Below are 24,952 nucleotides of genomic sequence, written 5' to 3'. Positions count from 1 at the left end.
TGTAGAGGAGGCCGCATCGGGAGCAACGGATACAATAGATGATATTAGTGGATGTGCAGGTAAAAGTTTGATGGATGTGGAAGGCTCCTTTAGGGCCTTGGATAGGGGTGAAGAGAAGGTGTGGGCACATGTTTTACAGTTCCTGCGGTGGCAGGGGAAAGTGCCAGGATGGGAGGGTGGGTCGTAGGGGGGCGTGGACCTGACCAGGTAGTCACGGAGGGAACGGTCTTTGCGGAAGGCAGAGAGGGGTGGGGAGGGAAATATATCCCTGGTGGTGGGGTCCATTCTAAACAAAAACCCCACGGCCTCCCAAGCTGTTTACTCAGGTGGTCTTAACCAGGCAGCTCATGGCCTCTTGTTAAAAAATAACCAGGACAAAATAACCTCTTCAAGCTACACCATTGTCACATAATGAACTATCCAAACCTGCTCCCAAATGGAGCTATATTTGCTTTTTCTCCTACTTTGTAACTTGGGTTTAAATCCTCCCATGGTAGCTACTGGAATTTAAGATCAATTGGAAGCTTATCGTAGAAGTCCACACCCTTCAGAGGATAGTGTGATCGTATGTGACAGAGATAAGGATGGACAAGGCCACAGAGGGAGTTTATAACAAGGATGTTAAATCTAAATTTGAGGCTGTACTTGCCCAGGAGCCAAAGTCTGTCAGTGAAGACCAGGGTGATGGGGACAAGGTGGAGACACGTGCAGCAGAGTTGTGAATGATCACATTATTCCAGCTGTGGGCAGGTCCAGAAATGTATTGGATCCATAGGGAATGAACTTCCAGCAGAAATGGTAGCTACAGGTACAGTTACAACATTTAAAAGACATTTGGATAGATATATGAATAGGAAATATTTAGAGGGAGATGGGCAAAGTGCAGGCAAATGGGACTAGTTTAGTTTGGGTAACCTGGTCAGGATGGGCGAGTGAGACCGATGAGTCTGTTTCTGTACCATATGACTCTGTGTAATGGTGACCATGAAACGATTCCTTTTCCCTAATGTTTTAGGAGAAGGAATTCTGCCCATCCTCAACTGGTCTGACCTAGCCTATACAGAGTTGTACAGCACAGGAACAGAATCTCCTGCTGAATCATTGTCCTGGTTTTCCCTGAGAAAGCTGGTCTGAACTGTGAAGAGTATTGGTAATCTGAGAGATGTCTGAAGTTCCTCGGGATTGTTGGGGCAGAGCAAAGGTTTGAAGAAGATATCAGAAGAATTCCCAAATCCCACTCAACAGGAATTGTGTGGGCACTGGGTGAAGGTTTACTGGAGCTGGAGATAAGCATGGTTAAATAGCCAGTGGCCACTCTCTGTACACAGTTACCTTTTGGTGATCTGTAGTGAGGAAACTTTACCCAGTGAGAGCTATGACCTTGACCGCACAAAATCAGAATGGTCCTGATTTAAGGAACCCAGTTCTATGATTTCCCCCACTTTGAATAGAAGCACTAATCCACTGTTTTGTGATGGATTACTTACATTGAAAGAATGAGGAAAACTGCATCAGTCTTTGGCGATCTAATATAAAGTGAGTGAATTGATGAAATCTGTTGGAAACGGTTACAAGTGAACCTTCCATTCATGCTGGTTTTGATCTCTGGAAGAAATTCCAAGCCTCTGATTCTGGTATTTGTTTCATTGATGTCAACAAATTCTAATCAGTAGCTATCAAGTTGTTTGATTTAATTCATTGAGTTTCCCTTTGAAAGGGTTTTGCCTCCTCTGGTTGGGAGATTTACATTCCAGTCACTGTGTAAACAGTGGCACAGTGGTTAGCACTGCTGAGTAACAGTGCCAGGGTCCCAGGTTCGATTCCCACCTTGGGCGACTGTCTGTGTGGAGTTTGTACGTTCTCCCCGTGTCTGTGTGGGTTTCCTCCGGGTGCTCCGGTTTCCTCCCATCGTCCAAAAATGTGCGGGTCAGGTGAATTGGCCATGCTAAATTGCCCGTAGTGTTAGGTACATTAGTCAGAGGGAAATGGGTCTGGGTGAGTTACTCTTCAGGAGGGTCAGTTTGGACCTGTTGGGCCGAAGGGCCTGTTTCCACACTGTAGGGAATCTAATCTAATCAAATACCTTCTGATTACCCCATTGGATTTCTTTGTAACTATCTAACCTTTGCAGTTCCTCCTCGTCCTCCTCCTGGATCCGGCCACTTTCACCAGTTTCCAAGGCTCGAAAATTAATTGCAAGTGAGACGCCTTTGAGATGACCAGAATGGGTATTGGAGATGCACTTGAGGGTGCATTCTCTCCTTTTCTCTTGTGGTCACCCTCTCCCTTTCAGTTTGCACCTCCTGATCTTGTAGGGTGCCCGTGTCCTGAAATGTACAATCCATGATGCTGTTAGCCTCATGAATGCACCTCAATGCCCCAGGCTAAAGCTGAGTCTCTAAAACCTGGAGCTAGAGCTGTCCCAGGCAGAGGTACCTCTTACACATAGTCATTCACAGCAGCAGGAGAAGCCAGGGCGTCCTACAGAATACAGGATGTGATGCTGGGCTGGAGTTCCCCAAGCAGAACTAACTCAATATAAAATGGACCTTTTGGTTTCATTGCACTCTCCCTCCTGCTTAGGCATAGACTAGAAAAATCTTGTTCTTGTTTATGTCCTGAGTCCTGCTCATGTCTGAGAGGTGCAGCTGCATAGTTCCTTGAAAGTGGAGTTGCAGTGGACAAAGTGGTGAGGAAGGCATTTGGTACGCTTGCCTTCGTTGGTTAGTCCATTGAGTATAGGAGCTGGGATGTCATGTTGCAGCTATACAGAACCACTTTCAGTAAACTGCATACAGTTCTGGTCACCTTCTATGGGAAGAATGTGTTTAAACTTAGAGTCATAGAGATGTACAGCACGGAAACAGACCCTTCAAACCAACGTGTCCATGCTGATCAAATATCCTAAATTAATCTAGTCCCATTTGCCAGCATTTGGCCCCTATCCCTCCAAACCCTCCCTATTCATATACCCAACCAGATGCCTTTTAAATGTTGTCATTGTACCAGCCTCCACCACTTCCTCTGGCAGCTTATTCCATACATGCACCACCCTCTGCGTGAAAAAGTTGCCCCTTAGGTCCCTTTTAAATCTTTCCCCTCTCACCCTAAACCTATGCCCTCTAGTTTTGGAACTTGAAAGGGTGCAGAAAAGATTCACAATCAACTAATGGCAGAGTCAGAGGCTTGGAATTTCTTCCAGAAATCAAAACCAGCATGAATGGAAAGTTCACCTGTAACCATTTCCAACAGATTTCATCAATTTGTTCACTTTATATGAGATTGCCAAGGACTGAGTTTTCCGCATTCTTTCAATGTAAGTAATCCATCACAAAACAGTGGATTGGTGCTCCTGTTCAAAGTGGGGGAAATCATAGAACTTTAATATTATCTAACTACCTTAAATCTGGACCATTCCGATTTCATGCCATCAAGGTCATAGCTCTCACTGGGTAAAGTTTCCTCGCTACAGATCACCAAAAGGTAATTGTGTACATAGAGTGGCCACTGGCTATTTAACCACGCTTATCTCAAGCTCCAGTAAACCTTCACCCCGTGCCCACACAATTCCTGTTGAGTGGGATTTGGGAATTCTTCTGATATCTTCTTCAAACATTTGCTCTGCCCCAACAATCCCGAGGAACTTCAGACATCTCTCAGATTACAAATATCAGATTACAAATACTCTTCATAGTTCAGACCAGCTTTCTCAGGGAAAACCAGGACAATGATTCTGCAGGAGATTCTGTTCCTGTGCTGTACAACTATGGATTGTGGCATCGGGAAAGGCTGAATAGGCTGGGGCTATTTCCCTGGAGACTTAGGGGTGACCTTTTCGAGGCTTATAAAATCATGGGGGCCATGGATAGGGTAAATAGCCAAGGTTTTATTTCCCAGGGTAGGGGAGTCCAACACTAGAGAGCATAGGTTTGAGGGGAACGTTTTCTCATAGAGTGTGGCATGTATGGAAGAACCTGCCAGAGGAAGTGGTGGAAGCTGGTACAATTACAACATTTAAAAGGCATCTGGATGGGTACATGAATAGGAAGGGTTTGGAGGGATATGTACCAAATGGGACATGGTCGGATTGGGATGTCTGGCTGGTGCAGACGAGTTGGACCGAAGGGTCTGTTTGTGTGCTTTATGACTCTGTGACTCTTAGATTGTGGCAGTAACTTAATTCTCCTGTCTGTCACCTTCATTAAGTATGGGCTGCCTTGTTGATCATAAACCAATCTAACTTAGCCTTGGATAGATTTGGTGGCCCAACAGTTTCTCAGTCCTTGTTCTGTTTCTGAGGTGAGGATTGAAGATTGAGATTGGCTTTGAAATTTAAACATTTTTGACAGCTTAACAATCTCAGCCTAGTTGTGTTTGGATTTAAAACTCACCCTAAAGTGTTGATGTCTAGCTTGGTGTGTACTATTAAACAAACACCAGTGGCCCCATATAAGGTTATTGAACAAAAGGAAGCCACTTGGCTCCACATCCTTACCTTCTACCCATAGCCCTACAAATTAATCCTTGCGTGTGTGTTCAGTTGCTATAGAAACTGACTCCTCCATCTTTTCAGGACACCTGTTCCAGATCTAAACACCCTTATATGTGGGTCAACTATCACCTCACTTGCTTCTCGCACTGTTTCACTTCGAACATAGAACAGTACAGTACAGGAGCAGGCCCTTCAGCCCACGATGTTGTGCTGAACATGACGGCACGTTCAACTTGTCCCTTCTGCCTGCCTGTGGTCCAAATCCCTCCATTCTTTGCGTATTCACGTGATTATTTAAAAGCCCCTTAAATGCCCCCTATCTGCCTCCACCACCATCCCTGGCAGCACGTTCCACCTTACCTGTCACTGTGTTTAAAACAAAAACTTGTCCCTCACATCTCCTTTCAACTTTACTCCTCTTGCCTTAGAAACATACCCTCCAGTATTGTTGTTTATTTTAAGCTGGAGAGGGTGGTGCTGGAAAAGCACAGCAGGTCAGGCAGCATCTGAGGAGCCAGGGGAGTCGATGTTTCGGGCATTCCTGATGAAGGGCTTTTGCCCGAAGCGTCGATTCTCCTGCTCCTCGGATGCTGCCTGACCTGCTGTGCTTTTCCAGCAACACGTTCTTGACTCTGGTCTCCAGCATCTGCCATCCTCACTTTCTCCTAGTCGGTTGATTCTAAGCTAAAAACTGATGCTTTTTTGAAGAGGAAGAAGTTATTGCTGTATCAGAATTTCTCAGAGATTTAATCCCTATTACTTAGTGTCTTCAAGGAAGCAACCCCAAATTTCCCTTGTGTGTCCATATCACTGAATTCTCTCATTTTTGATATTATTCTATTAAATTTCATCTGCACTCCCTCCTTTGTTATTACATCCTTCCTAATGTTTGGCATCCATTCCCCAGTTGAGCTCTAACTTGTGTTATAAAGATTTAACAGTAATGTCCTTGTTATCAGCATCCCCCATTTACAGAGGTAAGTCGTCCTAATATTGTGGGAGGGGCAGAGTAGTGGCACCTTAACATTGAAAACGCAGGTCACAGGACTTGTTGCAGGTACTTCAGAATCTGCGGTTGTCAGGAGATTATGCTTGAATGCAGAACAGTATAATCGAATCCCTACAGTGTGAAAACAGGCCATTTGCTCCATCTAGTCTATGTTGACTCTCCAAAGAGCGTCTTGCGCAGACCCACCCCCACGATCCCTGTAACCCTGCAATTCCCATGGCCACTCCACCTCGCCTGCACCTCTTTGGACTGTGGGGCGAAACTGGAGGAAACCCACATAGAGAACGTGCAAACTCCACACACCCAGTCCCCTGAAGCTAGGATTGAACCTGGGTCCCTGGCACTGTGAGGTAGCAGTGCTAACCACTGAGCCACTGTGCTGCCCTGAAGTTTTATGCAGGTGTGTGGGTACATGTGAAAGCCAAACCAGCTTCATGGTGTTCCGTGGTCTGTTGGGATTTGCAGAGCACATACCTAAAATTGACCCTTGTACTTTATTTGCAGGAGGTTATCATGGCAAAGAATGAACTTGTGAAAAGTTATCCTGAACTTTACACTGTCTCCGAAACGATCAGCATTATGGGAGGTAAATTCATCCCAGACCTGGCTCTCCAACTGGAAAAGAAGCTCCTGTGCCTGGTAAGCCATGACCTGAATGTCTCCTCGTGCTTGATGCTTTGTTCATGTTTATTGCAGCTTCCCTTGTCCTTCCCAGCGCTGAGGGCTTGATGGAGGAGTCAGAAATAAACTGTTCAATAATGTTCTACCTTTCGGAGGGATTGCAGCACAGAGCGAGAGAAAGCAAGACAACCATCCCGCGACATGTGCGCCCGATCCTCAACCAACCCTGAGTTGATCTGATCCCGTTTTCTAATGAAGCCTCACCTCAAAATAATTCCTGTCGCTGAATGCCAGGGTCGTGACTTCTGTCTTTACTTGTCCTCAGGATCGAAGTGGTTACGAACCATCCCTACATGCCTAAAGAATCTGGAGATTGGGTTAAAGCTTGTTGGGCACGCGTGTGTGGCATTGAGGAGCAAGCGCGTTCATTTAAATAGAATTGCAGTCAATCTCGTCGGGGATCTTGGTGCAGTGGTATTGTTTGAGCCGTGAGGTCCTGGTTCAAGTCTCACCTACTCCAGAGGTGTGTAATAACACCTCTGAAAAGGTTGATTAGAGACCATCAACCCCATACAATTTGTTGATCGTCAGTGCATTCTATTTGCCTGCCTGTAGACATGGTTTTCAGTGTTCTGCTCAGATATTCTCCCATGCAGTCTCCACTTTCCCCTTGAGAGAAGGTCTTTAAATAGTTTGCGCAGGCAATTCAATGGGCGGTATTTATCTCAGATCAAAAGTACAGGCCCTTCAGTCCTCAAAATTGTGCCAACCTTTTATCCTACTCTAAGATCAAGCTAACCGACATACCCTTCATTTTACTATCATCCACGTGCCTATCCAAGAGTCGCTTAAATGTCCCTAATGTATCTGACTCTACTCCCACTGCTGGCAGTGCATTCCTCACACCCACCACTCTGTGTGAAGAACCTACCTCTGACATCTCCCCAAACCTTCCTCCAGCCACCTTAAAATTATGAAGGGATTGAACAGTGCAGTTGGAGTGAAGGACTGGCAAGGGGAATTTAAATGGGTAACCACCCTGTAAGAAGAGTTGAGACAGCAGATGGTGGAGCCATGAACTTTAATCATGGGGAGGCAGTAGCCAGTGGCATTATCACGAGACGATTAATCCAGAGATCCTGGTACGTTTCCAGGGACCTAGGTTCAAATCCTGTCATGGTGGATGGTAGAATTTGAATTCAATGAAAAAATCTGAAACTGGGAGTCTAATGGTGACCATAGAAACTATTGTCGATTGTTGGAAAAGCCTATCTAGTTCACTAATGTTCTTCAGGAAGGAAACTGCCATCCTCACCTGGTTGGGCCGACATGTGACTCCAGAGCCACAGCAAGTGGTTGACACTTAACAGTCCTCTAGGCAATATGTACAATCCTAGCCAGACACACCCACAGCCCGAGAAAGAATAAAATGAAGTTTCCAAAAAGAGCCAGAGATGAGAAACCTGATGACCATGCTCTTGTTTTTAAATCCATCGACGTATGGGTGGGATGTTGAGAGAGCAGCAGTCTGATTGTGTAAGGTCAGCTGGATTGTAGAGGACTGTTCTTATGGTTTATGAATTGGCTTGAGTTTAACGGATATGTTAAAGAATGTTGTATTGATGAAAAGCCAATGCATCGAAAAAGAGATGGTGATGGCGATCATGAGGAAACATGATTTTAGTGATGGAGTCATACAGCATGGAAACAGACCCTTCGGTCCAACCTGTCCATTCCAATCAGATATCCTAAACTGATCTAATCCAATTTGCCAGCATTTGGCGCATCTCCCCCCTAAACCTTTCCATTCATATACCCATCCAGATGCCTTTTGAATGTTGTAATTGTACCAGCCTCCTCCATTTCCTCTGGCAGCTCATTCCATACACACACCCACCCTCTGCATGACAATGTTATCCCTCGGGTCCCTTTTAAATCTTTCCCCTCTCACCTTAAATCTATGCCCTCTATATTTGGCCTCCCCATCCTAGGATAAAGACCTTGGCTATTCACCCTATCCGTCCCTTCATGATTTTATAAGGTCACCCCTCAGCCTCCGACGCTCCAGGGAATACGGCCCCAGCCTGTTCAGTCTCTCCCTGTAGGTCAAACCCTCCAACCCTGGCAACATCCTTGTAAATCTTTTCTGAACTCTTTCAGATTTAACACCTTTCCTATAACAGGGGGAACCAGAATTGAACATGGTGGAAACAGATTTGGTAGTAACTTTCAAGAATTAGATACAAACTTTTTGTGCAGACCATTGAAAAAGAAGTGGGAACGGGGTAATTAATAGTTCCACCAAGCCTACTAGGGAAGACGCAATTCTGGGTTTGGTGATGTGTAATGAGACAGACCTGGTTAGGACGTGAAAGTGTAGGAACCACTCGGGGGTGGGGGCAGTGACCATAATATGATAGAATTCACCCTGCAGTTTGGGAGGGAGAAGCTGGAATCAGATGTAACAATTTCAATTGAGTAAGGGTAACTACAAAGACAGGAGGTGAGGAGCTGGCCAGAGTTGGAAAGGGAGCGTAGCAGAGAAGATGGTGGAGCAGCAATGGCAGAGGGTTCTGGGGGTAATTCAGGAGGCCCAGCGGGAATTCATCCCAAGGAAGAAGAAACAAACTACGGGTAACCACGGCTGACCAGGGAAGTCAGGGACAGCATAAAAACAAAAGAGAAAGCACACAATGTGGTGAAGGTGAGTGGGAAACTAGAGCATTGGGAGCCTTTTGAAAACCAGCAGAGGATAACTAAGAAAAGTTGAAAGGGGACAGAAAATGAAATATGACAGTAAACTAGTTAGTAATGTAAATGAAGACTGGAAGAGCTTTTATTTTTAAGCTATCTAAAAGATGAGAGAGACACAGGTGAACATTGGACCACTGGAAAATGAGGCTGGTGAAGAAGGAATGGGAAACAAAGAGATGACAGAGGAATTGAATAGGTACTTTACATCAGATTTCACACTGGAAGGCAGCAGCAGCATACCAGAATTCCAACGGAGTCCGGGAGCAGAGGTAAGTGTGGTGCTGGGGAAGCTTCAAGGCCTGCAGGTGGATAAATCGCCATATAGACTACACCCAGAGCTCTGAAGGAGATAGCTGAGGAGATTGTCACCAACACCTCCGCAATCTTTCAGCAATCACTGGTGTCAGAGAGGGTCCCAGAGGATAGGAAAATGGCTAATGTAACAAGTCTGGTTAAGAAGGGAGGGGTGCAGAAGAAGGGAAATTATAGGCTGGTCAGCCTGACTTCAATCATTGGTATGATTTGAGAGTCCACCATTATGAACGATGAGATTGAGAAGTACTTGGAAGAGTATGGTAAAATAAGGCTGAGTCAGCACAGCTTCGTCAAAGGGAGATCATGCCTGATGCATCTGCTAAAATTCTTTGAGGAGGTAATAAGCAAGTTCAACAAAGAAGAACCAGTAGATGTGATCTATTTGCATGTTCGGAAGAGGCTTGAAAAGGTGCCGCACAGGAGGCTGCTCAATAAGATGAGTCCATGGTGTCTGGGGCAACGTACTGGCATGGATAGAGGATTGGCTAACTGTCAGAAAGCAGAGAGAGGGGATAAAGGGGTGTTTTTCAGGATGGCAATCAATGAGTAGTGGAGTTTGGCAGGGGTCAGTGTCGGGATCACAATTATTCACGCTATACATTAAAGGTCTTGAACGGAGGGCATTGTTGCTAAATTTGCAGATGACAAAGGTAGTGTGGAGGAGGTAAGGAGACTGCAGAAGGACTAGGACAGGCTACGAGAGAGGGCAAAGAAGTGGCAGATGGAATACAGTGTGGGAAAGTGTGAGGCTATGTGCTTTGGGCAGAAGAGAGGTTTAGACTATTTTCTAAATGAGGAAAGACAACTCTGGAACACAAAGGGACTTGGGAGTCCGAGTTCAGGATTCTCTTAAGGTTAACATGTAGGTTAAGTAGGCAGTTCTGAAGGAAAATGTAAGGTTAGTGTCCATTTTGGGTATGAATGCAAGAGCAGAAATGTACTGCTGAGGCTGGTCAAACTATCTTTGGAATATAGTGAGCTGTTCTGGACACCACATCGAAGGAAAGATGTGCTGGTCTTGGAGAGGATCCAGAGGCGGTCCTCGAGAATGATCCTGGGGACGAGAGCCTTGTCATTATGAGGAACGGTTAAGGACTCTAGGTCTGTATTTGATGGAGTTTAGAAGGATGAGGGGGGAGTTCATTGAAACTTACCGAATACTGAGAGGCCTGGACTGAGTGGTTGAGGAGAACATGTTTCCACTGGTAGGAGGGACCACTTTAGAACTGAGATGAGGAAGGATTTCTTCAGCCTAAGGGTGGTAAATCTGAGGAACTCATTGCCACAGAGGGTTGTGGGCTAGGTCATTGAATGTATTTAAGACAGCTTCTTGATTGGTAGGGGAATCAGAGGTTACAGGAGAATGGGGTTGAGCAACGTAACGTCAGCCGTGATTGAAAGGCAGAGCAGACTGAATTGGCCAAGCGGCCTAATTCTGTTCCTAAATCTTGTGATCTTATGCTGTATTATTTTGTGATTTTATGATCAGGATGTTGAACAAAGACTACAGTGTTTCAGAATATGGCAGTTCTGTCACCAATGGACTTATTTGCAGGATAATGCTCCCAATTTCTACATGTGGTGTGCCGGCCTAGCAGCAGCAATGCGACAAGTGAAAACTTTGTGGCAGTGTACTTTCGGAAAGAATTGTTTTACATATTGTTCAATGTGTCTGAAATCCTGAATAGGCTTGACCAGGTGAGAATGGAAGCGATGGTTCTTCTTGTGGGTCAGTCAAGATGTAGGGGGCGCTGTTTGTAAACTTCAGGGTTGCCCCTTCAGGACTGAATTACGGAGAGTTCGTTGCTCTCCGAAGATTGTGGGACTTTGGAACTTAGAGCCATTGAGTAGTTTTAAGACAGAGGTGGACGGATTTTCATTTTTTTAGAACATAGAACAATACAGCGCAGTACAGGCCCTTTGGCCCTCAATGTTGCGCCGATCCAAGCCCACCTAACCTACACTAGCCCACTATCCTCCATATGCCTATCCAATGCCCGTTTAAATGCCCATAAAGAGGGAGAGTCCACCACTGCTACTGGCAGGGCATTCCATGAACTCACGACTCGCTGAGTAAAGAACCTACCCCTAACATCTGTCCTATACCTACCACCCCTTAATTTAAAGCTATGCCCCCTCGTAATAGCTGACTCCATACGTGGAAAAAGGTTCTCACAGTCAACCCTATCTAAACCCCTAATCATCTTGTACACCTCTATCAAGTCACCCCTAAACCTTCTTTTCTCCAATGAAAACAACCCCAGGTGCCTCAGCCTTTCCTCATACGATCTTCCTACCATACCAGGCAACATCCTGGTAAACCTCCTCTGCACCCGTTCCAGTGCCTCCACATCCATCCTATAGTATGGCGACCAAAATTGCACACAATACTCCAAGTGTGGCCGCACCAGAGTCTTGTATAACTGCAACATGATCTCAGGACTCCGGAACTCAATTCCTCTACCGATAAAAGCCAGTATGCCATAGGTGGCAACTTTCAAAGATCCCTCTGCTCATCCACACTACCAAGTATCCGACCATTAGCCCAGTATATTTTTGTTACTCTTACCAAAGTGAATCACCTCACACTTAGCTACATTGGACTCCATTTGCCACCTTTCTGCCCAGTTCTGCAGCTTATCTATATCCCGCTGTAACCTGCCACATCCTTCCTCACTGTCTACAACTCCTCCGACTTTCGTATCATCCGCAAACTTGCTCACCCAACCTTCTAGCCCCTCCTCCAGGTCATTTATAAAAATGACAAACAGCAATGGTCCCAAAACAGATCCTTGCGGAACACCTATTTGTTAGGGGATTGAGGGTTAGTGAGGGAACGTAAAATTCAAAGCACAATTAGATGACCCATTATGGGACGGCACAGTGGCTTAGCGGTTAGGACTGCTGCCTCACAGCGCCAGGGACCCAGGTTCGATTCCCGCCTTGGGCAAATGACTGTGTGGAGTTTGCACATTCTCCTCGTGTCTGCGTGGGTTTCCTCCGGGTGCTCCGGTTTCCTCCCACAATCCAAAGATGTGCAGGTCAGATGAATTGGCCATGCTAAATTGCCCGTAGTATTAGGTGCATTAATCAAAAGGAAATGGGTCTGGGTGGGTTACTCTTCGGACGGTTGGTGTGGACTTGTTGGGCTGAAGGGCCTGTTTCCACACTAGGGCATCTAATTATCTTATTGAATGGCAGGACAGGTTCAAGGGACCAGATGGTCTACTCTGCTTCTGTTTGTGTACTTTTCGTGGAAATTAGTATGATGGTCTTGTGGGTTTTTTTTCATTAAATGTTTTTGTTAGCCTTTATTAATTAAAGGTGATTGCTGACCGTGCATCTGTCTCGTGTTCTCTCTCCAGGGAAAGGCTTCATTTCTGCGAGTACCAACTCACGTTACCTTAAACCAGTTGTCAACAGATTATAAAACGATCACTGCGTTTAGTCCTCCCTCAAAGCGGGTAGCTGCTTGTCAAGCCGTAAGTTCCTTCGACGTGGTGAATGTGCTTTTAATATTAATAATTAGCAGCTTGCGAGCAAATTCTCAGAATCGGCTAAGTATTTTTTCCATGTCCTTTAGAGACTTATTAATCTCGAGGGTATTGTACAGAGACTTGAGAAGAGATTTCACCTTCTGTTGAAACTGGGTTTGTTGACTCAAGGTGAACTTGAATGGGACACAGTGGCACAGTAGTAACGCCATTGGAGCTGTTTTGTACTCGCCTGGGCTTGTGTACTGGGACGTGGGTTTTAATCCCATCACGGCAGCGTGTGAAATTTCAGTTCACTCAATAAAGTCTCTTAATATTTGGCTAGTTTTCAGTTATTTTGATCATGAAACTATCTTTGATTTGTCATAGAAACCCATGCCATTTACACATTTTCTTTAGAAAAGATACCCGTCATCTTTATTCCGTCTGGTTGACACTTATATCAGAGTAAGTGATAGATCAGAGTAAGTGGAGGCTGGTTTAATTACGACATTTTAAAGGCACCTGGGTAGGTATAGGAATAGGAAGGGTTTAGAGGGATATGGGCCAAATGCTAGCAAATGGGACTAGATGTATGTAGGGTCAGTACTGGGACCGCAGCTTTTTATAATGTATGTTAATGATATAGAAGATGGTATTAGCAATAACATTAACAAATTTGCTGATGATACTAAGCTGGGTGGCAGGGTGAAATGTGATGAGGATGTTAGGAGATTACAGGGTGATCTGAACAGGTTAGGATAGGTTAGGTGAGTGGTCAGATGCATGGCAGATGCAGTTTAATGTGGATAAATGTATGGTTATCCACTTTGGTGGCAAGAACAGGAAGGCAGATTACTACCTCAATGGAATCAATTTAGGTAAAGGGGCAGTACAGAGAGATCTGGGTGTTCTTGTACACCAGTCAATGAAGGTAAGCATGCAGGTACTGCAGGTAGCGAAGAAGGCTAATAGCATGCTGGCCTTCACGACAAGAGGGATTGAGTATAGAAGCAAAGAGGTTCTTCTGCAGCTGTACAGGGCCCTGGTGAGACCACACCTGGAGTACTATGTGCAGTTCCGGTCTCCAAATTTGAGGAAAGATATTCTGGCTATTGAGGGAGTGCAGCGTAGGTTCATGAGGTCAATTCCTGGAATGGTGGGTTTATCTTATGTTGAAAGATTGGAGCGACTGGGCTTGTATACCCTTGGGTTTAGAAGACTGAGAAGGGATCTGATTGAGACATATAAGATTATTAAAGGATTGGACACTCTGGAGGCAGGAAACATGTTTCCGCTGATGGATGAGTGCCGAACCAGAGGACACAGCTTAAAAATACGGGGTAGACCATTTAGGATAGAGATGAGGAGAAACTTCTTCACCCAGAGAGTGGTGGCTGTGTGGAATGCTCTGCCCCAGAGGGCAGTGGAGGCCCAGTCTCTGGATTCATTTAAGAAAGAGTTGGATAGAGCTCTCAAGGATAGTGGAATCAAGGGTTATGGAGATAAGGCAGGAACAGGATACTGATTAGGAATGATCATATTGAATGGTGGTGCAGGCTCGATGGGCAGATTGGCCTACTCCTGCACCTACTGTCTATTGATATCTGGTCAGCATGGATGAGTTGGACCAAAGGGTCTGTTTCCGTGTTGTACGTCTCTCCATGACTCTCTGTGACTCCAAACCCACAGCAATGTGGTAGTCTCTGAACTGCCCCCTGAAATGACCCAGCAAGCCAATCCGTTCAAGGGCAGTTAGGGATGGGCAACAATTATTGTTCTTGCCAGTGATGCCCCCAGCCCATGAAATAAGAATCATTCATTTTAAAGTAATCCATTCTGCATGCTTGAATGTTGAATTTCTTGGGGCTAAGTCGGAGATTGGGGTTGATTGAAGCACAGGACCTTTATTGTCGGGTAGTTTAGGCTGGAGTCTCCAAGTACTGAGTGTTGCAGGGGTTAGAGTGAAATTCTCTGCCAAGTACAGAATTAGAATGGGAAATGTGTGCACGAAAGTATGATACATGGTGACAAGGGTTTATGGATGGGGTTTGGACAGATTCTCAGCCCTGATTTGATTGTGTAGAAAATCACGTTGTTACTTGTTACGAACAATTATTAGCTAAAATATAATAAGAGCTCAATGTTTATTTTTAATGTGATATGAAAATTGCATCAAGTTTGTCTTATTAGAATCGTAGAATCCCTCCAGTGTGGAAACAGGCCATTCGGCCCGGCAAGTCCACACCGACCCTCCGAAGAGTATCCCACCCAGACCCATTCCCCTACCCTAATACGTTATTATTGATGATTTAAAATTTGTGACAATTATTCCTGTTCCTCCACAATCTCTCAATTTCTGCTCATCTGGTGGATCCGTGATTTCCACCACCTTCCATTAGTGGCTGCCCTTCATGGGCAGTAACTGGGGCTGTGAGTTCTGGAGTTCCCTCCATAACTGCCTCTCCATGTCCTTCCTCTTTCAAGATACTCCTTAGACTCCACCTCTCTGTCCAAGTTCTTCCTGTTTCCTGTCTTAACGTTTCTTTGTGTGGCAGTACCAAATATTGTTCAGTATTGCTGTTGTGAAATGCCTTTATTAACCCGTAAAGGTGCTATATAAATTCAAGTTATTCCAACGTGTGAAATATTTGTTTGTTATGACGTGTTGCAGGAAATTAGCAATGATGAGAATGCAGAGAAGTTGAGCGTGAAATATGGAGCGAAGGTGTCTCTCACCAGTCAGGCGTTGTTCACTCTGTTGAATAATTGTGCACCAAACTATACAGAACCCTGGGAAATTCCAGTGCATGTGAAAACTGTCTCTGGCAAAGGTATGCCTCTTATCATGTTTCCTAATTGCACTCCAATTATGGAATTGTTACTTTGTTCTTCGTCCTTGTTTAACAGATCAGGTTGGTTAACATACAGGATCATTAGTTACTGGTGAGGTGAACTGTCTGCGTGGAGTTTGCACATTCTCCCTGTGTCTGTGTGATTTTCCTCATTCTCCCTGTGTCTGTGTGATTTTCCTCATTCTCCCTGTGTCTGTGTGATTTTCCTCTGGATTCTCCTGTTTCCTTCCACCATCCAAAGATGTGTATAGGTTGGGCAGAATGACCATGTTAAATTGCCCATCGTATCCAGGGACTCGCATGGGAAATGCAGGGTTATAGGGATCGGGTTGGGGTGTGGGTCTGAGTGGGATGTACTTTAGAGGGTCGGTGTGGACTCGATGGGCTGAATGACCTGCGTCCACACTAGAAGGATTTTATAATTCTACCTTTTGGTTTTCAGGGACTCCTTTTATATCCTCAACTAACCGCTTTACTAGTCAATGTGGTCAAATAGTAACCATACCTTCAGCATTTGTGCTCACATACAAAATACGTAGACTCGGACTGAAGCAGAATTAGAAGAATTCAGCAACATCCTCAACAACCATCAATGAACCATTAAACTGAAAGCCACAATACACCAAGGAGACTATTAACTTCCGAGGGACTGAATTTTGTTTTAAAAATGATCACAGGACAACACACATACATTAGCAACAAAAGGTTTTTACAAAATAACTGACACACATCCATACAAAAAGCTGCACCTGCAACTACATGATCTGCAGGCTGGGAGGTTGAAGCTAACACCTTTTTGTGGTGCAGCGGTAGTGTCCCTCCCCCTGAACCAGGAGACCCGGGTTCAAGTTTCTACACATTCAAGAGATGCATAATAGCTCTTCTAAACAAATTGATGAAAATACTTCTGCACTACATATGCACGAAGCTAGAGGATTTTAACCAGGCTATTACTGCCCTCTTTTACTGCATGTCAGATTTCAATCTCAGATTTAACTTTAACAAATGATACTTTTATTACAATAATAACCAATTCTAGCAGCTCCTGAATGTATATAACCTTAAACCTTGAGATTTCAAAGTCATTTGCCAAGAATTCATTCCCTGTGGGATTTTGGTTTCTTGTCTCCTACTGAGTGCAATATTCCTTTGACTGGTTTAAAACTGTTCTGTCCACTTGGTAGCTTCCATCTCACCTTCCCACCCAGCTGAGCAGCCTCCCTGTCCTTTCTCTCCTGCCACACTTTTCACTCTCCCTCCCTCCATGTTTTCCAGCTCCCCTCAGTCACCTTGCGACCTCCCATTCCTGACTTCTTAAAGCCTTTTCAGAACATACAAGACTCGGTCAGGAGTGTGAAGAAGTACTCTTCGCTTGCCCTGGATGGAATGCAGCTCCAGGCAAGAAGCATGTCACCGTTCAGGACAAAGCAACCCGCTTGATTGGCACCACATCCACCACTGTCAACGTTCCCACCCAATTCACAGTGTACGCAGGACGAAATGCATTGCACCAACTTGCCAAGTCTCCACCAACAGTACTTTTCAAATCCATAACCTCTACTATCGCAAGTGTTGTAGAATAGAGGGACATTGGAGTGCAGGTACATAATTCTTTGAAGTTTGCATCACATATAGACAGGCAGTATAAAAAGGTGTTTGGTGCACTTATCTTCATTGCTCAGTCATTTGAGTTTAGGCGTTGGGAAGTCATGTTGAGGTTGTACAAGATATTGGTGAGGCCTTTTCTGGAATACTGTGTCCAGGTCTGGTCACCCTGTTATCAGAAGGATAATATTAAGCTGGAGAGGGTTCAGAAGAGATTTATCAGGATGTCGGCAAGTATGGAAGGTTTGAGCGTAGGAGGTTAAGAGGTGACCTGGTAGAGAAGTTTATAAAATAATGAGGAGTATAGATAGAGTTAATGGTATTGTCTTTTCCCTAGGGTGGGGAATTTCAAGACAAGGGGACACATTTTTAAGGTGAGAGGAGAGAGAGATTTAAAAAAGACACAAGGGGAAAATGTTTAACACGGTTTGCATGTGGAATGAACTTCCTTTGGAAGTGGTGGATATGGGCACAATTACAATGTTTAAAAGACATTTGGATAATTATGTGAATCGGAAAGGTTTGGAGGGGTATGGGCCAGGAACAGGCAGGACAGGCTGGTTTAGTTTGGGATTAAGTTCGGCATCGACTGGTTGGACAGGAGGGTATGTTTCTGTGCTGTATGACTCTGACAAGAACTGCAGATGCATGGAAATACCAGCACGTGCAAGTTCTCCTACAAGCCATGCAACATCCTGAATCAGATCTGTATTTTCTTTCTTTCACTCTCATTGGGTAAACATCCTGTCATTCCCTTCTGGACAACACCCTGTGTGTGTATGTACCCACCACAACCAAAAATTGGACTACCTTCTTTCAAGAACACACCTCACCATCAATTTCTCAAGGGCAAATGGGGATTGGCATCAAATACTGGCACAGCCAGCAACACCCATATTCCATGATCAAATAAGGAAATTTGAAGAATTTGCATGTATTGCAAGTTTAAATTAAAAAGAAAAATTGGTTGTTTTGGTGTAGTTATAAACAATAGTTCATTGGAAGTTGCATCACAGGGTGGTAAAGACCATTGAGTTTAGGAATTGGAACGTCATGTTGCCGTTGTATAGGACGTTGGTGAGGCGACTTTTGGAGTACGGTTCTGGTCGCCTGCTATAGGAAGGATGTTATTAAATTGGAGAAGGTACAGAAAAGAATGACCAGGATGTCACCAGGCCTCTAGAGTTCGAGTTATAAGGAGAAGCTGGATAAGCCGGGAGCTTTAGCCCTGCGGTGTAGGAGGTTGAGATGAGTTCATAAAATCATGAGGGCCATAGATAAGGTGAATAGCAGACGTCTTTTCCAAGGAAGAGTTCACAACTCTGGTGAGAGGATAAAGATTTAGAAGGTACCTGAGGGGCAACCTTTTCAAACACACTGTGGTTCGAGTATGGAATGAACTGCCAGAGGAGTTGGTAGATGCATTGCAGTTACAACATTAAAAAGACATATGGATAGATACACGAAAGGTTTAGAGGGGTCTTGTCCAAATGCAGACAAATAGTACGAGTTTAGTTTGGGAAACTTGGTCAGCAAGGACAAGTTGGACCAAAGGGTCTGTTTCCATGCAGTATGACTCTGCTTTCACACTCCATTCCTGTTGCAATGAAGATCAACATTCCACTGGCTTTCCTTACTGCTTATTATTACCATGTGTTCACTTTGGTTTTCATGAATAAGGACTCCCAGATCACTCTACTACAGCATTCTGCAGTTATTCTCCATTTAAATAATATTTTGCTTTTTTTGTCATATTTCCTACCTTTAAGGTTCATTAGCACTATTTTATTAATTTGATAGTCTCTCGTGCAGAAATGCTGTGTCAACAATGGGCCTGAACACAGCAAGATGTACAGTGGGAAATGTTCACAGGTTGAGAATATCGTGTTTTGGCCAATGGGTGGTGCTGGACGTGTTCCCTTTGCATTGCCGAGACTTTAAGTTCTTGAAATAATAGGCATAAAGTGTAATAACAGCTTAGCCAGCCGTATCGGCTGTCCCTTACACCCTCTTTTTGCATTCTTAGCTTTTTTTAAAGCCTATTCCATTTCAGAACAGGCCGTGTTTCGATGTGCTATTCTGTCACGTTTTCTGCTGTTGGTTTTTTGGTAGTGACGGATTTGATGTTGGCTGGAGATATTTACTTCAGATCTGAGTTTGAACCCTTGATGCATGAGGCAAATTATTAGAAACGGAATTGGGTATGTTGTCATGTGTACAGAGGAGCCTTGATTATCCAGAGGAGACAGGCGGGGAGTATTCCGTTTGGTTAAACAAATTCCGGATAATCGAATGCTGGATAACATAGTTTAGCCGAGCATCGGGACCTTGCAATCTTGTAGGATAATCCGATATCCAGTTAATTGAATACCGGATAATCGAGGTTCCTCTGAATTCAAGTACAGGAGTACAGTGACAAGTTTACAATGGCACCCCACATGCTGCCATTTTAAGTTCAAAGTCCCTGGGTACAAATTTTAGATACAAAATAGAGAAATAAACAAGGTTACATTTCTTTACAGTTATTCATAGTAAAAGTTAGAAAAATAACAAATGAAGTTACCGTATATACTTGTGTAACAGTCAAAATTTTTTGACTACTGTTTAGGGTTAAGTTTAGGCAGCTCAGTGCTTTGCACTGCTGCCTCACAGCGCCAGGGACCCGGGTTTGATTCCAGCCTCAGGCGACTGTCTGTGTGGAGTTTGCACATTCTCCCCGTGTCTGCGTGGGTTTCTTCCCACAGTCCAAAGATGTGCAGGTCAAGTGAATTGGCCATGCTAAATTGCCCGTAGTGTTAGGTGCATTAGTCAGGGGTAAATATAGAATGGGTCTGGGTGGGTTAGTCCTCAGTGAGTTAGTGTGGACTTGTTGGGCTGATGCGCCTGTTTCCATACTCTAGGGAATCTAATCTAATCTTAAATTTATTGTGTCGGCTATGACATGGGTACTATTTTTGAGGGGCTGAAATTCATGCCTGTCAAAATGCATACCGCATCATTCGCAGAAGCCCAACAGATCTCCATAAACGAGTAAAGACAAGAAAACGAATTATGGTAATTCTGAAAACCTGAGGTGGCACACAACAGCCAGCGGACTGGAAGACCGGGAGCGGAGCAGAACAAGCGGTAGACTGCAACGGTGGAGTGAGGCATGACAGCCGGCACACCCACTCATAAACATTGATCTGTCATCTGCGAAGAACGAGGGTCAACCTTTACACGAGATATATGGAAAATTCCGACTTATTTGGCCAAAAATAGGGGGTCAGTCTTTACATGAGATTGAGTGGCTATTACTCGAGTATATACAGTAAAGGGTCTGCCATAGATCAACGTAAGGGGCTTCCACATGTGGTCTGACCGCCCACACTGGTCCCCAGTCCAAAAACTGTCCCTGTTCTGCCCCAGCCCTCAGCCACTCCATTCTGGGCCCCCAGACTATCTTGCTTTGCTCCGGCCTCCAGCCCTGTGTATTGTCTTTTTTTTGGTGTTTAATGACTGTAAGCAGACAGATGCAAACACTCGTTTTTCTTTTCAAAGGAGGTGCGTTGGTGAAAGCTGTCTTCATTGACTCACCACTTGTAAAGAAAACCCTCACGGTGAGAGAGAAGAACCAACTGTTTTATGAAGCTCCTCTGGATCTGTTGATGACTAAAAGATATTATGTAGCTGTGTCAAGCATGACATTGGACAAACCTGAAAGACATGACATCTTTGAGGAAAAAGTAAGATTTTGTAATCGAACCCTCCATTTCAAACTCTTGTCACGTGGAAATAGAAACAGTTGGACGTGGTCTGTCTATGTTATAAACTCTCTACCTCTAAACACATGGTGGATACCCTATGCCATTGTACTTCAGCAAATTACGACAATCATGCAATTGGTTCCTCAGCACAGGAAGGGACCATTCCACCCATAGCACCCATGTTGACTCTTCTACTCCCTCTACATTGGGGAGACTGGACTCCTCCTCGCAGAGTGCTTCAGAGAACATCTCTGCAGCACCCGCACCAATCAGCCCCACCGCCCGGTGGCCAAACATTTCAACTCCCCCTCCCACTCTGCCGAGGACATGCAGGTCCTGGGCCTCCTCCATCACCACCCGACGCCTGGAGGAAGGACGCCTCGGCACCCTTCAACCCCAGAGCATCAATGCGGACTTCACCAGTTTCCTCATTTCCCCTCCCCACTACCTTACCCCAGTTCCAACCTGCCAGCTTAGCAATGTCTTCATGACCTGTCCCACCTGTCAATCTTCCTTCCAACCTATCTGCTGCACCTGCCTCTGACCTATTACTTTCCCCCCCACCTCTATGCACATATTGCACTCTCAGCTACCTTCCCCCCAGCCCCACCCCTTCCCATTTATCTCTCCACCCCCCCCGAGGCTCCCAGCCTCATTCCTGATGATGGGCTTTAGCCCAAAAAGTCGATTTTCCTGCTTCTCAGATGCTGCCTGACCTGCTGTGCTTTTCCAGCACCACTCTAATCTTAACTGTTCTACTCCCTTGCTCTACCTGTCAGCCCTGGCTCCCTTTAAGTATTGATTCAGTTCCATTAAAAATTTATTAGTGAGCATCCATTGTTCCAAAAGGTGCAATTCAGACACTAATAACTACAGAACATGTGTAATAATTTCTTGTAATTGTTTGCTGATAGTACCACCATTATTTGTGATTAGAAGTGCAAGTGAAGTGTATTAATAGTTGTTATTTCAAAAGGTTGCGAATCTTTGGAATTTGCCATCTCAGAGAATTGTGAATGCTCCGTCGTTGAATTCCTTTAAGAATAATGGTAGGGCCCTGGAGAGTGATGATCAGAGCGGTGCTGGAAAAGCACAGCAAATCAGGCAGCATCCGAGGAGCAGGAAAATCGACGTTTTGGGCAAAAGTCCTTCATCCGGAAAATGGCTGGGAGCCTCGGAGGAGGTGGAGAGATAAATGAGAGCGGGTGTGGCTGGAGAGGGGAGTGTTGCTGAACAAAAAGACGTAGAGATGGAGGTTCATAGTTCCTTTGAAAGTGGAGTTGCAGATGGACGGGGATGGGGGTGGTGAAGCAGGCATTTGGTGTGCTTGCCTTTATTGGCCAGTGCTTTTATTATAGGAGTTGGGATGTCATGATGCAGCTGTACAGGACATTGTTAGACCACTGCTTGGAATATTGCATGCAATTCTGGTCTCCCTGCTATAGGAAAGATGTAATTAAACTTGAAAAGTTGCGAGAAAGCTTGACAAGGATGTTACCGGGTTTGGAGGGTTTGAGCTATAGGGAGAGGGTATACAGTCTGGGGCATTTTTTCCCTGGAGCTTCAGAGACTGAGGGGTGACCTTATAGAGCTTTATAAAATCATGAGAGGTGTGGATAGGGCAAATAGCCAAGGTAGGGGAGTCCAAAACTATAGGGCATAGGGTGAAGGTGAGAGGGGAAAGATTTAAAAGGGAACTGAGAGGACGACATTGTCACACGAACCGTAGTGCGTGTTTGGAATGAGCTGCCAGAGGAAGTGGTGGAGGCTGGTACAATTACAGCATTTAAAAGGCATCTGGATGGGTACATGAAAAGAGAGGATTTGGAGGGATATGGCCCAAATGCTGGCAAATGGGACTAGATTAATTTAGGATATCTGGTCAGCGTGGACAAGTTGGACCGAAGGGTCTCTTTCCATGCTGTACATCTGTCTGACTGTGGTGGATCAGATTTTGGTTTCTCAGCAACCTCCTCTGCAATATTGTTTTCTGCACCATGGACGTCCATGGAGAAGCGAATGCCAGTCAATGTCCCGAACCTCCCAGTAGGACAATGGAATGTTGCCTGACTCTAAACTGCTTCAATGGAATGTTGTCTGTCAGGGATCAAGGGAAATGGGGAGCAGGTGGGAAAATCTGGTTGAAATCCGAGATCAGTCCTGACTGTATTGAATGGTGGAGCAGCCTCAATGGGCCAAATAGTCTACTCTTGTTTCTTATGTTCTTATCAGTTGTGTTTCAGGCATTTGCAAATCTCTTGTGCAAGTCAGTCACAGCATTCAGGCTGGTTGAGAATATTTCTGTCACCTATTATTTACCCTTAACCGTCTGCAATGTCTCCACAAACTGATTTTAAACATCTATTTTAAGTGCTGTTTTCAGATTTTTTTTTTTAATGAGAAGACCTCAAACATTCTCCCAAACCAAATCTTCTATTTGATCTACTGCCCAACCATTTCTCTCAGCCCACAATATCCGGGATTCCCTCATCTGAGATGTGGGAATCTCACAATATGGGGCCAACTATGTCAATCTTTTGGAATAAGGGTACGTGGTGGTTATGACTACTGCCCCACAGCGGTAGGGACCTGGGTTTGATTTCATCCTTGGACGACTGTCTGTGGAGTTTGCACGTTTTCCCCGTGTCTGTGTGGGTTTCCTCTGGGTGCTCTGGTTTCCTCTCTCAGTCCAGAGATGTGCAGGTTAGAGTGGATTGCCCGTACTAAATTGCCCACAGTGTCCAGGAATGTGCAGGCTAAGTGGGTTAGCCATGGGAGGTGCAGGATTACAGGGATAGGGCTGAGTCTGGGTGGGATACTCTTCAGAGGGTCAGTGCAGATTCAGTGGGCCGAATGGCCTGCTTCCATCTCGTAGGAATTCTACGACTGGATTGTTATGCAAACTTTGTATTTCGTTGCTGTCCTTGAAGACGGAAGTCTGCTAACTTTACCTGTCTGTGCCTCCGAACCTACAGCAATATCCTTTTGGAATAGCCAAACAGATCACTCCATTGTGTACTCAAGAAGGCAGCTCACCACTATCTTTTTCCAGGCCATCAGGAATGAGAAGTAAATACTGGTTGCCATATTCCATGAATACAAATCTAACCATCAGAGCATAACCAGTTTTCTGGCTGCTTTGGAGCAATTATCTAAAAAAATACTAAGGATGAATTTCAGTTATAACCGTTTTATTCACAATTTATTTTTGATTGTTACCTAATTTTCATTTAGAAAAATAGGTCAATACCATCGGTGTTTAAGCCCTACCCTGTCGAAATAGCAAGTCCAAAGATTGGGCTGTTCACTTTGATCCATCAAAACCCAAGTCCATCCTATCCTCCCCCTCTCCAGCCTGGGAGAAGTTCACTCGTGCCCTTTAGAGAGGGAAATCCTTATCTGTTCAGGCCCACATGTGACAAGAACTTGGAACAATGGGCTTGACTTTGAACTGCCCTCTGAAATGGCACTGCAAGCCACTCGGTTGTATTCAAGAAGTTGACTCACAATTTATATTGTTGAGGGAATATTTGGGATGGCTAGTAAATGTATGGGGAAAGGAGCAAATTACTGCAGATGCTGGAATCTGAACAGAATACAAAAGATTACAGTGCGTAATGGCTGCTGATGCGGTTTCCTTCTTCAGTAAGCGTGGTTTCACACCCACAATGGTTGACAAGGACCTGAACCCAATCCGACCTTTCACCCACATGTCCACTCTTGATCCTTCCCATTACTCAGTGTGATCGGGTCCCCCTTGTTCTCACATTTCATTTCACCTGCCTTTGCATTCAAAGGATCATCATCTGCCATTTCAGACAACTCTTCAAACCGGGCATTTGACAGCCTTCTGAGCTCAGTAACGAGTTCAGTAGCTTCAAATTGTGAACCCATTCCTTCCCTTTTCTTTTTGCTTTGCTTGTTGCGTTCTCTGTCACCTTCTCTCCCCTCTCCCCACCCCAGCTGGACTGTCTTCTTTCCAGGAGAAAGTGAGGACTGCAGATGCTGAGGGTCAGAGTCAGGAGTGTGGTGCTGGAAACTATCAATACACTTCACTTGCACTTCTAACTACAATTAATGGT

The 24,952-nt window shown here is 44.8% G+C and overlaps 1 protein-coding gene across 3 annotated transcripts in view; it reads left to right on the top strand.

Moving 5' to 3' along the window:
- ice2 (interactor of little elongator complex ELL subunit 2) overlaps window positions 1–24,952 on the top strand; it is a 101,115-nt gene that overhangs the window by 12,686 nt on the left and 63,477 nt on the right. For all 3 annotated transcript variants that reach the window (XM_043680584.1, XM_043680585.1, XM_043680586.1), the window contains 4 exons: window positions 6,006–6,140; window positions 12,557–12,673; window positions 15,339–15,498; window positions 20,665–20,849. In XM_043680584.1, coding sequence (XP_043536519.1) covers window positions 6,006–6,140; window positions 12,557–12,673; window positions 15,339–15,498; window positions 20,665–20,849 — 597 coding nt within the window. The remainder of the gene's footprint in view (window positions 1–6,005; window positions 6,141–12,556; window positions 12,674–15,338; window positions 15,499–20,664; window positions 20,850–24,952) is intronic.

The sequence above is a fragment of the Chiloscyllium plagiosum genome, chromosome 40 (assembly GCF_004010195.1).
Source record: "Chiloscyllium plagiosum isolate BGI_BamShark_2017 chromosome 40, ASM401019v2, whole genome shotgun sequence".
In the NCBI taxonomy this organism is placed as follows: domain Eukaryota; kingdom Metazoa; phylum Chordata; class Chondrichthyes; order Orectolobiformes; family Hemiscylliidae; genus Chiloscyllium; species Chiloscyllium plagiosum.
Note: the sequence above shows the minus strand (reverse complement) of the source record. Positions and strands in the feature narration are given on the sequence as shown.